The sequence below is a fragment of the Triticum aestivum genome, chromosome 5A (assembly GCF_018294505.1).
Source record: "Triticum aestivum cultivar Chinese Spring chromosome 5A, IWGSC CS RefSeq v2.1, whole genome shotgun sequence".
In the NCBI taxonomy this organism is placed as follows: domain Eukaryota; kingdom Viridiplantae; phylum Streptophyta; class Magnoliopsida; order Poales; family Poaceae; genus Triticum; species Triticum aestivum.
The window spans coordinates 524,749,347-524,764,668 of NC_057806.1; the positions used below are offsets into that span (position 1 = coordinate 524,749,347).

The 15,322-nt window shown below is 46.3% G+C and overlaps 2 protein-coding genes across 4 annotated transcripts; one reads left to right on the plus strand and one right to left on the minus strand.

Annotated features, from left to right (window-relative positions):
* Positions 1–6,824: 6,824 nt before the first annotated feature.
* LOC123104474 (F-box protein PP2-A13) lies at positions 6,825–9,384 on the plus strand. Its single transcript, XM_044526331.1, has 3 exons — positions 6,825–7,582; positions 7,981–8,099; positions 8,733–9,384. Exons 1-3 carry the CDS (start codon positions 7,268–7,270, stop codon positions 9,160–9,162), a joined length of 864 nt encoding a protein of 287 aa, XP_044382266.1. The 5' UTR covers positions 6,825–7,267; the 3' UTR covers positions 9,163–9,384.
* A 1,760-nt stretch (positions 9,385–11,144) lies between these two features.
* LOC123104476 (E3 ubiquitin-protein ligase BIG BROTHER) lies at positions 11,145–13,953 on the minus strand. Of its 3 annotated transcripts, XM_044526334.1 has the most exons (7): positions 13,717–13,912; positions 12,966–13,121; positions 12,776–12,840; positions 12,586–12,630; positions 12,188–12,312; positions 11,995–12,103; positions 11,145–11,636 (listed from the first exon to the last, which is right to left on the minus strand). In XM_044526334.1, exons 2-7 carry the CDS (start codon positions 13,099–13,101, stop codon positions 11,601–11,603), a joined length of 516 nt encoding a protein of 171 aa, XP_044382269.1. In that variant the 5' UTR covers positions 13,102–13,121; positions 13,717–13,912; the 3' UTR covers positions 11,145–11,600. The 3 variants fall into 3 exon arrangements, with proteins under 3 accessions (XP_044382269.1, XP_044382268.1, XP_044382267.1); XM_044526333.1 differs by having other exon boundaries at positions 11,995–12,312; positions 12,966–13,137; positions 13,717–13,953; XM_044526332.1 differs by having other exon boundaries at positions 11,995–12,312; positions 13,717–13,913.
* Positions 13,954–15,322: the final 1,369 nt, after the last annotated feature.

Below are 15,322 nucleotides of genomic sequence, written 5' to 3' on the forward strand. Positions count from 1 at the left end.
CGCTTTTTAGTCGGCCAACACTCAGCGCCATACAACATTGCGGGTCGAACGCCGTCTTATAGAACTTGCCTTTTAGCTTTTGTGGCACTCTCTTGTCACAGAGAATGCCAGAAGCTTGGCGCCACTTCATCCATCCGGCTTTGATTTGATGGTTCACATCTTCATCAATACCCCCATCCTCCTGCAGCATTGACCCCAAATACCGATAGGTGTCCTTCTGAGGTACCACCTGGCCATCAAGGCTAACCTCCTCCTCACACCTAGTAGTACTGAAACCGCACATCATGTACTCGGTTTTAGTCCTACCAAGCCTAAACCCTTTCGATTCCAAGGTTTGTCTCCATAACTCTAACTTCCTATTTACCCCCGTCCGACTATCGTCAACTAGCACCACATCATCCGCAAAGAGCATACACCATGGGATATCTCCTTGTATATCCCTTGTGACCTCATCCATCACCAATGCAAAAAGATAAGGGCTCAAAGCTGACCCGTGATGCAGTCCTATCTTAATCGGGAAGTCATCAGTGTCGTCATCACTTGTTCGAACACTTGTCACAACATTATCGTACATGTCCTTGATGAGGGTAATGTACTTTGCTAGGACTTTGTGTTTCTCCAAGGCCCGCCACATGACATTCCGCGATATATTATCATAGGCCTTCTCCAAGTCAATGAACACCATATGTAAGTCCTTCTTTTGCTCCCTATATCTCTCCATAAGTTGTCGTACCAAGAAAATGGCTTCCATGGTCGACCTACCAGGCATGAAACCAAACCGTTTTTTGGTCACGCTTGTCATTCTTCTTAAGCGGTGCTCAATAACTCTCTCCCATAGCTTCATTGTATGGCTCATCAACTTAATTCCACGGTAATTAGTACAGAACTGAACATCCCCCTTGTTCTTGAAGATTGCTACTAATATACTCCGTCTCCATTCTTCTGGCATCTTGTTTGCCCGAAAAATGAGGTTGAAAAGCTTAGTTAGCCATACTATCGCTATGTCCCCGAGACCTTTCCACACATCAATGGGGATACAATCTGGGCCCATCGCCTTGCCTCCCTTCATCCTTTTTAAAGCCTCCTTGACCTCAGACTCCTGGATTCACCGCACAAAACGCATGCTGGTCTCATCAAAGGAGTCATCCAGTTCAATGGTAGAACTCTCATTCTCCCCATTGAACAACTTGTCAAAGTACTCCCGCCATCTATGCTTAATCTCCTCGTCCTTCACCAAGAGTTGGCCTGCCCCGTCCTTGATGCATTTGACTTGGCCAATATCCCTCGTCTTCCTCTCTCGGATCTTGGCCATCTTATAGATCTTCCTTTCGCCTTCCTTTGTGCCTAACCGTTGGTAGAGGTCCTCATACGCCCGACCCCTTGCTTCACCAACAGCTCGCTTTGCGGCCTTCTTCGCCATCTTGTACTTCTCTATGTTGTCTGCACTCCTATCCAGGTATAGGCGTCTGAAGCAATCTTTCTTCTCTCTAATCGCCTTCTGGACTGTTGGAAATATGCCCTAGAGGCAATAATAAATTGATTATTATTATATTTCCTTGTTCATGATAATCGTTTATTATCCATGCTAGAATTGTATTGATAGGAAACTCAGATACATGTGTGGATACATAGACAACACCATGTCCCTAGTAAGCCTCTAGTTGACTAGCTCGTTGATCAATAGATGGTTACGGTTTCCTGACCATGGACATTGGATGTCGTTGATAACGGGATCACATCATTGGGAGAATGATGTGATGGACAAGACCCAATCCTAAGCCTAGCACAAAGATCGTGTAGTTCGTATGCTAAAGCTTTTCTAATGTCAAGTATCATTTCCTTAGACCATGAGATTGTGCAACTCCCGGATACCGTAGGAATACTTTGGGTGTGCCAAATGTCACAAGGTAACTGGGTGGCTATAAAGGTACACTACAGGTATCTCCGAAAGTGTCTGTTGGGTTGGCACGAATCGAGACTGGGATTTGTCACTCCGTGTAAACGGAGAGGTATCTCTGGGCCCACTCGGTAGGACATCATCATAATGTGCACAATGTGATCAAGGAGTTGATCACGGGATGATGTGTTACGGAACGAGTACAAGAGACTTGCCGGTAACGAGATTGAACAAGGTATCGGGATACCGACGATCGAATCTCGGGCAAGTACAATCCGATAGACAAAGGGAATTGTATACGGGATTGATCGAATCCTCGACATCGTGGTTCATCCGATGAGATCATCGTGGAACATGTGGGAACCAACATGGGTATCCAGATCCCGCTATTGGTTATTGACCGGAGAACGTCTCGGTCATGTCTGCATGGTTCCCGAACCCGTAGGGTCTACACACTTAAGGTTCGATGACGCTAGGATTATAAGGAATAGATATACGTGGTTATAGAATGTTGTTCGGAGTCTTGGATGAGATCCCGGACGTCACGAGGAGTTTCGGAATGGCCCAGAGGTAAATATTTATATATGGGAAGTCCTGTTTTGGTCACCGGAAAAGTTTTGGGTTTTACCGGTAGTGTACCGGGACCACCGGAGGGGTCCGGGGGTCCACCAAGTGGGGCCACCAGCCCCGGAGGGCTGCATGGGCCAAGTGTGGGAGGGGACCAGCCCCAGGTGGGCTGGTGCGCCCCCCCACCAAGGCCCAAGGCGCCTCCAAGAGGGAAGGGGGGCAAACCCTAGGGCAGATGGGCCCTAAGGCCCACCCCAGGTGCGCCTCCCCCTCTCCCCCTTGTGGCCGCCACCCAGATGGGATCTGGGGGGCTTCCGCCACCCCTAGGGAGGGAACCCTAGGTGGGGGCGATCCCCTCCCCTCCCCCTATATATACTTGAGGTTTGGGCTGCCCAAGACACACGAGTTCCTCTCCTTCTTGGTGCAGCCCTACCCCTCTCCCTCCTCGTCTCTTGCGATGCTTGGCGAAGCCCTGCTGGAGTACCATGCTCCTCCACCACCACCACGCCGTTGTGCTGCTGCTGGATGGAGTCTTCCTCAACCTCTCCCTCTCTCCTTGCTGGATCAAGGCATGGGAGACGTCGTCGGGCTGTACGTGTGTTGAACGCGGAGGTGCCGTCCGTTCGGCACTAGGATCTCCGGTGATTTGGATCACGACGAGTACGACTCCTTCAACCCTGTTCTCTTGAACGCTTCTGCATAGTGATCTACAAGGGTATGTAGATGCACTCTCCTTCCCCTCGTTGATGGTTTCTCCATAGATAGATCTTGGTGACACGTAGGAAAATTTTGAATTTCTGCTATGTTCCCCAACATGGACATCATCATTCCACCATCAGGTATCCTTATCTTCGCTTCTCCTTCCCCTGGACACTCCAAACTCCACCAAGGCCACCTTATGAATGCAAGTCACCATTTTCATCCACACATTGTTCGCATCCCCTCCTTCCTCCCAAGGGCCCTCCTTAATGACCCTCTCCTTGAACGCTTGAGCTACCTCCCCCTTGAGCTTCCACCACTTCGTTCTAGCGACTTTGGCACGCTTATCCCGCTGGACACGAATCCGAAAGCGGAAGTCAACAACCACCAGCTTATGTTGGGGTACAACACTCTCTCCAGGTATCACCTTACATTCTAGGCACGCACACCTATCTTCTCTTCTCGAGAGGATGAAATCAATCTGGCTAGAGTGTTGGCCACTACTAAAAGTTACTAGATGTGATTCTCTCTTTCTAAAGAGGGTGTTAGCTACAATCATGTTGTAGGCTAGAGCAAAGCTTAAGACATCTTCTCCTTCTTGATTCCTGATGCCATATCCAAAACCCCCATGCGCCCCTTCAAAACCTGTGTTAGATGTACCCACGTGGCCATTGAGGTCTCCTCCTAAGAAGAGCTTCTCACCAATCGGTACACTCCTAACCATGTCTTCCAGGCCTTTCCAGAACTCCCTCTTGGTGTTCTCATTGTGGCCTACTTACGGGGATACGCGCTGATAACATTGAGAACCAAGTCCTCAACTACCAGCTTGACCAGGATAATCCGGTCCCCACGTCTCTTGACGTCTACCACTCCATACTTGAGGCTCTTGTTGATCAAGATGCCTACGACATTTCTGTTTGCAGCCGTCCCCGTGTACCATAGCTTGAAGCCGGTATCCTCCACCTCCTTCGCCTTCTGTCCTCTCCATTTGGTTTCTTGGACGCAAAGGATATCAACACCTCTCCTCACCGCTGCATCAACTATCTCCCGGAGCTTCCCTGTCAGAGACCCTACGTTCCAGCTACTTAAGCGAATCCTCCTAGGCTCGGCTAGCTTCCTTACCCTTCGCACTCGTCGAGTCAAATGCGAAGACCCTTGCTCATTTTCCTCTACATCCGGGCGCCGATGTAGCGCGCCACTAAGGATGCGACGACCCGATCCTCGCTCACTTGCCACCGTATCCGGATCAAGATACGATGCACCACCTGGGGGGTGACGGCCCGGCCCTTGCCCATTTTCCACCACACCCGGATTCCGACATGGCGCGTCGCTGGGAGGGTTACGCCCCAACGAATATCTTTTGGGTTTCATCTCCATAAGAGTGGCTGAGTTTTTACGTTGGCTTGCCAAGCCTATGACAACCCTCCTCCTTTACCCGGGCTTGGGACCGGCTATGTTGAGACAACATAGGCGGAGTTAAGCCCATGTGCAGGGGTTGTCCAGAAGATTTTCCACCTACCCCATGTGCACTAGGGTCAGAAGGCCCGTGTACATACGGTGTCTAGAGAGTTTTGCCTAGACCTCATGTGCACGGGGTAGCCAGCCAAGGGCCACATCTTAGGTTGGACTTGGCAATTTGGCGGTGGATAAACTTAGGTACACTAGTGTATATGGTTTGCAAGTTCCTCATATCTCATCCAAGTATCTTGACCCTCTTTAGAATGTGGTTAGTGACACTAATGACTTAAAGAAACCAAAAATAAATTTCAAGTTGTCGGAGAACCAGACAATTTCTTTTTAGAAGTGAGGTGGGGGGAAACCATCCTCTTTAAAATAACCCTCGAGGGACCAATCGCCTGAGATAAATTGTAGCAACCGTCATTAGTGTCACTAACCACATTATTATCACACCAAAACATCATTTAAGGATAAATGCACTTTCAACCTCCTCTTTTTTGCTGAACTGTTGACAATACGGCTAGAGCATGGCAAAAGATATAAACAATGAATAAGGCCATGCAACTATATTTATATAAGGAGCTCCCCCTCCATCTGTGCATGTATAGATATTGCTTGAAATGCAATACACACACAACAAGATGCCCCCTATATCAATATACAAATGCAATGAATACGAGTTAAGATCATGGTCTAATAAACTCATTGCATAAAGGCTTGACATGTGGTCAACAACACAACAAGGCGGTGCAAGGATGACATGCAAGAGGTGTAGCGAGAGAGCATAATAAGTGAGACAATGAGCATAGAGATATGACATGATATGAGCACACAGATAAATAACTGAGCATAGCATATCCAGTCACAACATAACAATAGCAATACCACATAGTCTTACACAAACATAAATAGTATCTCTCACACCACAATATAAATAAATAAAAGTAAGTAGCACAAGTCACATAAATACCAATAAAGAAGAGCAAGGCTTGAGATCTCCCAAATGCAGACGCTCCTAAATATAACAACCCCTAGCATCAAAACGCCAAATATGAAAAAAGTGATGCTAGAGTAATCCTAGACACATGAAGGGTCACTCACAACATCATCCTAATCATCGTCAAGGCGCCAACACGCCAAAGGATTATCAAACTATGTGGGAACACATCCTTTGATCATGGAGAACCTTCATGCACTGTACCAAATATGCCTTCTTAATGTGTTTATAGAACTTGACCCTATTGGTATCCTCATTTTGACTCCTAGGATAGGTTAGCACATCTTGAACAAACTGTCGACGATCTTGAACAAAGACTTCTTCTCATGCCTGGTGAAGCTAGCTGGAGCAGACACTTCTGGAGCATTAGGAGTACGGGCAGCCAAGGAGCAACCTATGTGTAGGTGGCCATATCCTTTGGTATATGGGGTTGTGCCCCTTCTTGGGAGGAGAACCCTCGAGTTGACATGATACATGAGGACTGGAGGAACGATTGTGCTTGGACAACGAGGTGCGGTAAGACGCAATAGCAGCCCGTGGACAGATAATCTCGATCAATGCGTGAATAAATGATGCATAGATGCATGAGTGCCGCATAAGCACACATTGTGGAATCTCATGAAATATGAAGTAAAGCACATCCACCTTCTTCTTGTCTTGTGCATAGACAAAGAAATCGATAGTGGTACTTCTCGTCAGATGAGAATCTCCAGCTTTAAAAGCTAGAGTGTACAAGAGATGAAGCATAAAGTGGCATACACATGTATCAAGTCGGTCCAAATATGCGGGATTGGCCTTAGTTTTGGTTGAGTTCAGGATGTCGGGGCTGTTGTCCGGACATCCGTAAACCTTCCCAACTTTGCTTTTGGATTACGAAAATCGAGACATGTAGAGCAGCCTGCGGCCGTTTGATGCACGGCGTTGGACGTCACAAAATGTTCAGATCGCGAGGCCCGGATATTTAACGGACGGTGGTAGAGATACCCCGAGAAAGTAGACCTTTTGCTTTGCTCGACAGTAACAATTCAGGCACACGATAGCAGTCAGTCGATTTCAACGGTCAGTAGGCGACGGACAGCGACTCGCACCGAGGGCGCGAGGGGCGGCAGGCAAGCACGGAACCACCTCGCGACACGCGGCTCCCACCACAGAGAGAGCACCGAGAGCCAAAGCGGAAAAAAGGGAGAAATCTTGTGCACCGCCCCCCTCCCCCTCCCCCCATGGGCAAGAACAAAACCAACTTTCCTTTGCGGCTGCCCACGGTCGTCTTCCACAACCTCCACTCCCTTCGCGCAGCCGCTACCCAGCTTCCGCTCCCTGCCTCAGCACCAGCCTAACCCGGCAGACGCCAAGGTCAAGCAACCGAGCGCATAAAGCAAGCTCAGGAGCCAGAACCTTCCTCGATCGACCAGCCACAGTCGGGCGGAACAAGAATCAGGGCGACGACGCCGGGGGTTCTCCGCTTTCCGACGGCAAGCGAGGTGGCAGTGGCACCGGAGGGATGGGCCTTTCGGCGGTGAGGCGTAACACGCCGCTCTTCTCCAAGTCGCCGGCGTCCCTGCTGCTGCTCTCCAAGCTGCTCACCCTCTACTGTTGAGCTCCCGGCGGGCGGCTGTTCCCTTCTTCTCGGTCGAGCGAGTCATCCATCCATGGGCGCCGTGGGGTCGTCCGCGAGCCGGGGCGGGGGCACGGCGCTGGGGGACCTGCCGGAGAACTGCGTCGCCGAGGTGATGCTCAGGCTGAACCCGACGGAGATCTGCGGGATGGCGCGGCTCAGCCGCACCTTCCGCGCCGCCGCGTCCGGGGACGCCGTCTGGGAGGCCAAGCTGCCGCGCAACTACGCGCGCCTCCTCGCCGCCGCCGCCGGAGACGAGGAGGCCGCCGCGTTGGAGGCGGAGGCCATCCCCAAGAAGGAGGTGTACGCGCGGCTCTCCCGCCGCAACTCCCTCGACGGCGGCACCAAGGTGTGTACTTTGTCCCATCTTTGCGGTGAACATCGCCACTGTATCTGTTAAAAATATTGAAAATTTCCCCGCAATTTCTTTTAAAAATTTATGACAAAACCTTGTGCAAATCAGTATGCCTGCAAATTAATAGAACTGCGGGGATTTGAGTTTTGTTTGGGGGTATTGTTTGTGTTAATAAAGGTGCAGCAATATGAGTTTATTTTGGGGTGAAGTTTGTGTTACTAAAGTGCAGGAATTTGAGTTTAAAATAAGGTTTACGGAGAAGTCTGATTAGTTTCAACGCCGATTTTGAAGATGAACTTGTTTGATTAATTTGTTCTGTTTTCCTTGAATTACTGTTTGCTAATTTGTTATTGCTACTGCAAATGAAATTCAGTATCTGGTTCATTGTGCAGGAGTTCTGGCTCGACAAGGCTGGTGGAGGCACCTGCATGACAATTTATTCGAGGGCGCTTTCGATAACAGGCATCGATGACAGGAGATACTGGAACTTCATTCCAAATGATGAATCAAGGTGCTTTCATCAAAACCAAATACAACAGCTTATAATGGGCCTCATTAATAGAAACTTCATGCCATGACTTCTTTCTTTTTTGTTTGTGGATGAGTATCTGAAGTTCTGAACTCCGGGTGCGTATCGCCGAAGCTGAGCAGCACTTCCCGCTATTCGTAGTGCTCACTTGTCGTATGTTATAGCCACTTAATAAGAACACCAAATAGTGCAAACTACATCAACTCTCCCTGTGTTCAACTCGTGTTACAAGTTGCAACTGACAGTTAGTTAGCTTGTCTTGATAATAAAAGCGAAAAGAAGGCGGGATTGTGAACAACACACTACTTCCACATGTCACCAACTAGGGGTGTGATTATCTGCAGTGGCCTCTGAAATGTATGCCAGTTGGGACATGATAAGCAGTAGTGGTTTCTGATGATGCATTGGTGCCTTTCATGTGAGATAATTGAGCATGTTTGCTTTGTTAATCATGCCTTTCATGTGAGATAATTGAGCATGTTTGCTTTACTGGCATACAACGACAACGCATATCCATTTCAAATACGGTACAAGTGTGTGTGGTTATAGAGCCACAATGTTCCAAACATTTGGCAGATAAGAGAAGTCCTGATAAGCATGTTGCTTTTTCTGCAGGTTCCGTTCGGTTGCTTATCTGTCGCAAATCTGGTGGTTTGAAGTCAGAGGGGAGGTTGAGTTCTGCTTCCCAGAAGGTACATACAGCCTGTTTTTCCGAATTCATCTAGGCAGGCCTTTCAAGCGGCTCGGTCGCCGGGTTTACAGTGCCGAGCACATCCATGGGTGGGACGTCAAGCCGGTGCGCTTCCAGCTATCGACTTCGGACGGGCAGCAGGCCCAGTCCAAGTGTTACCTAACTGATCCAGGTGTCTGGATCTATCATCATGTCGGCGATTTCGTCGTGAAGGACTCGAACGAGCCACTGAATATCCAGTTTGCAATGGTTCAGATAGATTGCACACACACAAAAGGAGGCCTGTGTATGGATTCAGTGGTTATAAAACCCAAATGCCTTGCGCGGAAAAAGGGAACTGGAAGTTATGAGTAGATTTAGTGAGCACATTAAGCTCGATATCTATAGAAACTATATGGTTTTGCTTACTTCCTCCGTCGTGTGCTTGCGGCTGTCGGTATTTTTTCAATCCTGTAATGTAAATGTAATTGGAGGGGTGAGTGATCTTTTATTTCCTCTTGTCCCTATAGGAGCATCAAGCATGTCACACCTTGTAAATTGTGAGTTTGTGACAGATCTACATGTTTGCCTTTGCTATGTTCTGTGGCACCTGATCCTTGTGTTCCAAACCTTGGTTGAATCAAATTCCCCTCAACTTCCTTTCTGGTCCAACAAATCAAACAACAATACAAGAAATGTTTCAAGGATTTGAAACTATACAAATCCTATATACTTAAATAGTTTATCTTCACTAACTCAATTATCTTAACATGCAATTATGTCAACTCAGTATGCCACCATGTATGTCCCATAAAATTTAATCCTGTTAACATGTAACTATGTCAACCCACCATGAGACTATGCAGGGAAAGGACCACCTTAGCATGCACCTTGCATGCTATTTATATTCGATTTTTTGTACAACAATAAAAATAATCAAATATAATAAACTATATGCACTTTTGTTTTAGTCCTCATACTAAAGTTTTGTACCGCCAATTTTCATAGAAATAACTGCATCGAATTCAAAGCAAAGAGGCCCTGAATAGCAAAACAAAAACACCGGTGGAAAATTGTTTGTTGGGGACATGTCATTCCTTTGGGGCGTGTGGGTGGGGATGGGGTGTGCTCATGACAACATAGCCATTGCACAAAGGACGGCCTGTTCTGGTGCTAAACACCTGTTGCTGACACTGAGGATGAGATCATGCGTGACAGCGAACCCAGATAAGATTTGTGATGTTGGTTGCATGACACCACACCCACACTTTACAACTTTATACAACCAACCAGAGAATGATTATTAATCAGGGAAAGAACACCTTAAACTTTCTAAAAGATGAGATGCCAACAAGAACATCTATCAGCACAGGAATCTACACCGGATTGGAGTGGATCAGTGTCAGCACTGGATCATGCTCCATGATTCATTATTAACTATTAATCAGTACCATTTGCAGTCGATCACCATTGTTTAAGCAACCAATGACACTGAGATCCAATGCTAATTCCAGGATCCAAGGATATTAATATGCAGTGGCGGACCAAGAAATAAAATGGAGGATGTGCACACGTTAAGAAAACTGAAGTCTATTGCAATTAGCTTGCATGGGCATTAAAAATAAGCTAATTTTTACATGGTGAAAAAATATCTTCCAAAAATCTGGGTGTGCCATGGCACACCTGGCACACCCCCTGGGTACGCCACTGTTAATATGGGTGTGCAGCCTTTGCTGTGCCCAAGCTGCAACATCACTCAGAGAAGAGAAGGATGGCAAATAAAATGTCCACTGAGAAGATGCAGAGATCCAGATTCCACTAAAGCTCTCCTTGCTGAACAAAAGAACTAACTGATACAGTATTAATTACTCTCCCTCCGTTCGGAAATAAGTGATCCAAATTCCACTAGAATTCAGAAATTGAACTAAAACAACGTCACTTCTGGCGGAAGTAATAGTAGGAATGAGTTCCTACTCTAGATTGGGATCTGTGTGTTTCAGTTTCATCTAGCATCTGCTAATAAAATAGGTCATTGCCTAGCTTCTGATTCAGAAAATCATGCCCAATTTTTTGCTGAAATAATTAAACATAAAAGAATAGTGTTACACGACATGGATATATTGTAGGCGATTCGGGCTCACACATACTCTACTAATTTCCTTTTGTGCTTCCAGAAAATTTCTAAAAAAAAAGTATCCCGAATGGAGATAGTTATATGGTGAAATGGTCATGCTTCATGAAAAAGCTCGCCTTTTTGTGGCCTGGGTGAAGAAAAAAGGACATCACATATAGTTATTTTTGACACTTCATGCTTATCATCGTAACGCAGACCACAAATGAACTCATATTCGCAGAACTTTGCGAAAAACACAGTTCATTCCATTATAATTTTTACATGCAAGATTTGTTCCCAAAATTTTGGAAACCTCAGAACACACTTGTCTGAACCTTTCAAAGTCAAAAAGAGACGTCCTATATAAACATTTACAAATCTTGCTTCGGACTTTACACAGTGGGCTGATGTAAAGACTGTGCAAGACATAGCAAACCACATCATCTACTTAGCTGCTCCTGCTCGGTTGCATTCTCGGAAAATTGCGAACTATATAACCCACTGCCCGCACATATTTATCATTACCTTAATGACAAAACAAAGTTGGGGGACATCAAACATGGCATGATCCGAAATACATTTGTTCTTAAAGCACGGTAGACCATCAAGTATTTTATAGTATAATAGGCTATAGGAGAGCAAGATTGTCCATTATCATGATGCGGCGAGGAGGCCACAACGTCTCCACTAACATCGCAAGTTAACCGAATACCTCCTCATTGCAGACTGGGCATGCCTGAATGAAAACAAAGGTGCATATATCGGAAAAAGAATCAGATAATCCTCTGAATATCAAACAACAGAGGATTGTACACCAAGATATCAGACAACAGAGAATTTTGATATGGAGTCCAGACAATGTCTGCTTTTGTCCAGCGACATGGCAGGTTAATATCAACATTCAGCATCTATTCATTGAGGACGAAAAACTTATACTCCCTCCGTCCCAAAATAAGTGTCTCAAGCTTAGTACAACTTTACATTAAAGTTAGTACAAAGTTGAGTCACTTATTTTGGGATGGAGGGAGTATTTGAATTGTAGCATACCAAAATAAAATCGAATACTTAGAGAAGAAAAAAAAACTGAGTTTTACCTTGTTAATCTTAAGCCAGCGAGTTATGCAATTTGCATGGTAACAATGGCTGCAGGGCAATCTTATCAACTTCTGTAGGCTTTTATAGCTCGATTTGCAGATCACACATCTGCATGGGGGTATCACACGATTATTGTTCATCATAGGGTTACAAAATGATGATCGATTCAGAGTAAAACTAACTGTCACGTACTCATCGGTATTCTTTTTGCAGGAGAAGAAGTTACATTTGTTCCTAAAAGGCTCCAGGTAGCTGATCAGGTCATCAGATAATCCTCTGGACTGAGTTCCTACTTCTTCACCGATTGCTTGCAGTTGCTACGAATCACCAAAACAATAGTGAAAAGTTGCTCAGAAATGAGATTTTTCATGTGCTACAAGATGTCAATCAAAGTGTGTCTCTTTATGCCCAATTGTTTTTGATGTCAAATCAAGGGAACAAAGTAGTAGTATAACACAACCTTAAACCTTTTGTATGGGAGCAGGTAGTATATATAAGTGAACTACATTGGCACAATATGTGTTCAGAAAATTGTTTGTTCTCTCAAAACCGTCAAAGAACGTTTACTCGGCAAAAGCAAAACAGCATACCTCGTATGACATATTATCCGGATCGACATTATCTTCTGTCGCCACCTGCATATGCAGATTGTCATCAACTCATCATTCCGTGACCCCTTCAAAAAATTCAGTGCACACATTTGGAATCCCTTTCCAAGGAATGTGCTGATGATCCCAATGAGGCAACCAAAGGAAACAAAAGAGTAGAGAAGCAACAAACCTGAGCTGCATTATTGGCAGGCCTATACTCAACAGCTGGTGATGATGGTTCCAAGGACACGCTGCCTAAAAACAATGCACCATCAACATGTAGCACGCGTGAGCATCAGTTGATTACAGCTAATGAATCCACCTCAAACAACGCAAAAGATGCTCGGAGATTGGGAGTAGTAGCACCACTATATTATTACCGGCAAATTCCCTTGTAGCGAGCGAATCCTCCTCCTCCTGCAGTTGCTTAGCCAAAGCCTCGTCCGATTCGCACCAGGCCTCGATCTTGTGGGTCTCCGAGGAGAGATGGACGGCGTAGGTATTCGGAGCTGCCATTGCTGAACCGTGACGCTCCCCTGCAGCAATTTGCAGCTGATGAACACTGTGATTAATCAATCAATGCAACACTGCAGATAGAAACCCTGTTCTGATTATCAATTTATCATCTTAACTGAAGGAGCATTCAGAATTGCGTTCCGACTAAATTACTATAGAAGCTGATGATTGCAGTGCATTATTCCTCCTTGTATTTCTAGACTGACTAAGAACAAATTTTCATCAATTACTGGTGCTCTGGAAGAAATAGAACAGCACACTCTCCAAATAAATACAGCTAAATTATACTACACTTGAAAAGATCAGGCAGGGCTTTTCTAAAACCTAAAAGAGCTCGAATTTCTAAAGAAGAAGAAGAAGAAGAAGAAGAAAATCCAATCTTGATATTCTTCTTATCATCGCCGAATAGGCAGACGACATGTTGGACACGCCGCTCCAAGAAGAAAAAGGGAAAAGGGGGGCAGAATCGCAGAGTATATCCGGGCAATCTTCGGCTGGCCGGAGAAGGGGAGGAAAGGGATGGAGAGAGAGAGGCGATTGCCCCCGATCAAGCGCGCGCAATTCACCCAACAAATCTCGGAGGAACCCGACGGGGGTCGAGGAATCGATGTGTACCTTCCTCTGGAGATGAGCGCAAGAACAGAGTGACGGCGCCGCCTCTGCCGCCCAGCCTCCGCCCCCTCCGCCTTCCCTGTCTCTCTCACCCGAGCCAGCCGTGCGCTGTTGCGCTACGGGCGAAAGCTTTATGCTACCGACGTGGTCGCGGTTGCTCCGAAGTCAAAGTGATGGAGACTACCTACTGGCTACTGGTATGTATGCTGCCCCCTTCTATTCTCTTCTTTTTTGGCTTGTCTTGATTTGCATTCCCTCCTTCCTTTGTGTCCCTTGCTCTTGCCTTGGCTTTTCATTCTTGTTTCCATTCAATCGAATTGCAGTTGCCAGATTTTTGTTGAGGGTAAACTTGATTTCCATAATAATCCGACAAAATGACGTGGCGCAAATAGAACGTAAGATTACAATGTCATATCCATATGGATTATGTATGGTTGAATCTACTACCAAGAAAAAAATGCCGGTGAGATAGGATGATCTCTGGTGAATGCCCGAGTCATGGTTCGAGATGCAACGCTTGCGTGAGCACTTATGTTTCCTTTCGAGTAATATATCCTTTCGAGTAAGTTGTAAAAGCAATTATAACATAGTCATCATATCACGTGGATAGCCATAATAACCGCCGGATGATGGTCGCAAGTCAAAATGGGCGGTCTAGCAGAGTCGTTGTCGGCATAATAAAAACCGAACCGACAGATGGAGCCCAAATGCCCCGTCCATATACGGAAAAGGCACATCGGAATTTCATTCCCCTAAAGAATACTACAACATCCAGAAGGATATTATTCCAGTACATACCCATGGCCGCGTACAGATCCTTGTGAAGACTTGCCCTAAGTAAATCCCACCCCGGTTAAACTGAGTCCAAAAACATCAGCCGTGACGCCCAGAGTGAGTGATCGGTGTCCTGAGCATCGGCACCATGTGTCGTGTATGCGAACGGATCCCATGGCCATGGTGTGCCACATCCCCGACTGTGCATTTAATGCGGGTATAATGACAGATGGGACCCACATGACATGACAGACTGTCGGGTGCACTTGAGTACCTAACGACTACATCACCAGGTTATCCCCTGCAAAACCGAAGACAAAGAAGACTATGCAAGGCGGGCGCTCACCATTCTTTGTAATGTCCAGACGTACAAGTGTGCCATTGTGGTACCCCGGGCCTATATAAGGGGAGGGTCATGGCCATTTATAGAGGATCGAACAAGAAAGCCACATCACAAGCAACACGAGATCCAAGATCACTAGCTAGAGGAGATAGGAAGAAGAACTGGTGCTCAGGCAACATGAGTCTATACCCCGAGCGCCCCATTTAGCCACCATGAGCACCGTATTGCATCTCATATACATATCAAGCCAACCAAGAACAGGAGTAGGGTGTTACGCTATCGCTAGCAGTCTAAACCTGTAGAAATCTTTGTGTCTCTCTTATAGCTTACTCGAAGAAACACAGAGCATTTTATCACTTGGCCGAACACACAAAAACAAAGTATCCTCAATCCCGGACGTCTTGAGTATACACTCCGACAGTCGCCCCATACGCCCCCAGCTTACATAATCTATGGAGGCCACTCCAAATCGAGCCCTCTAGCCTCTATATT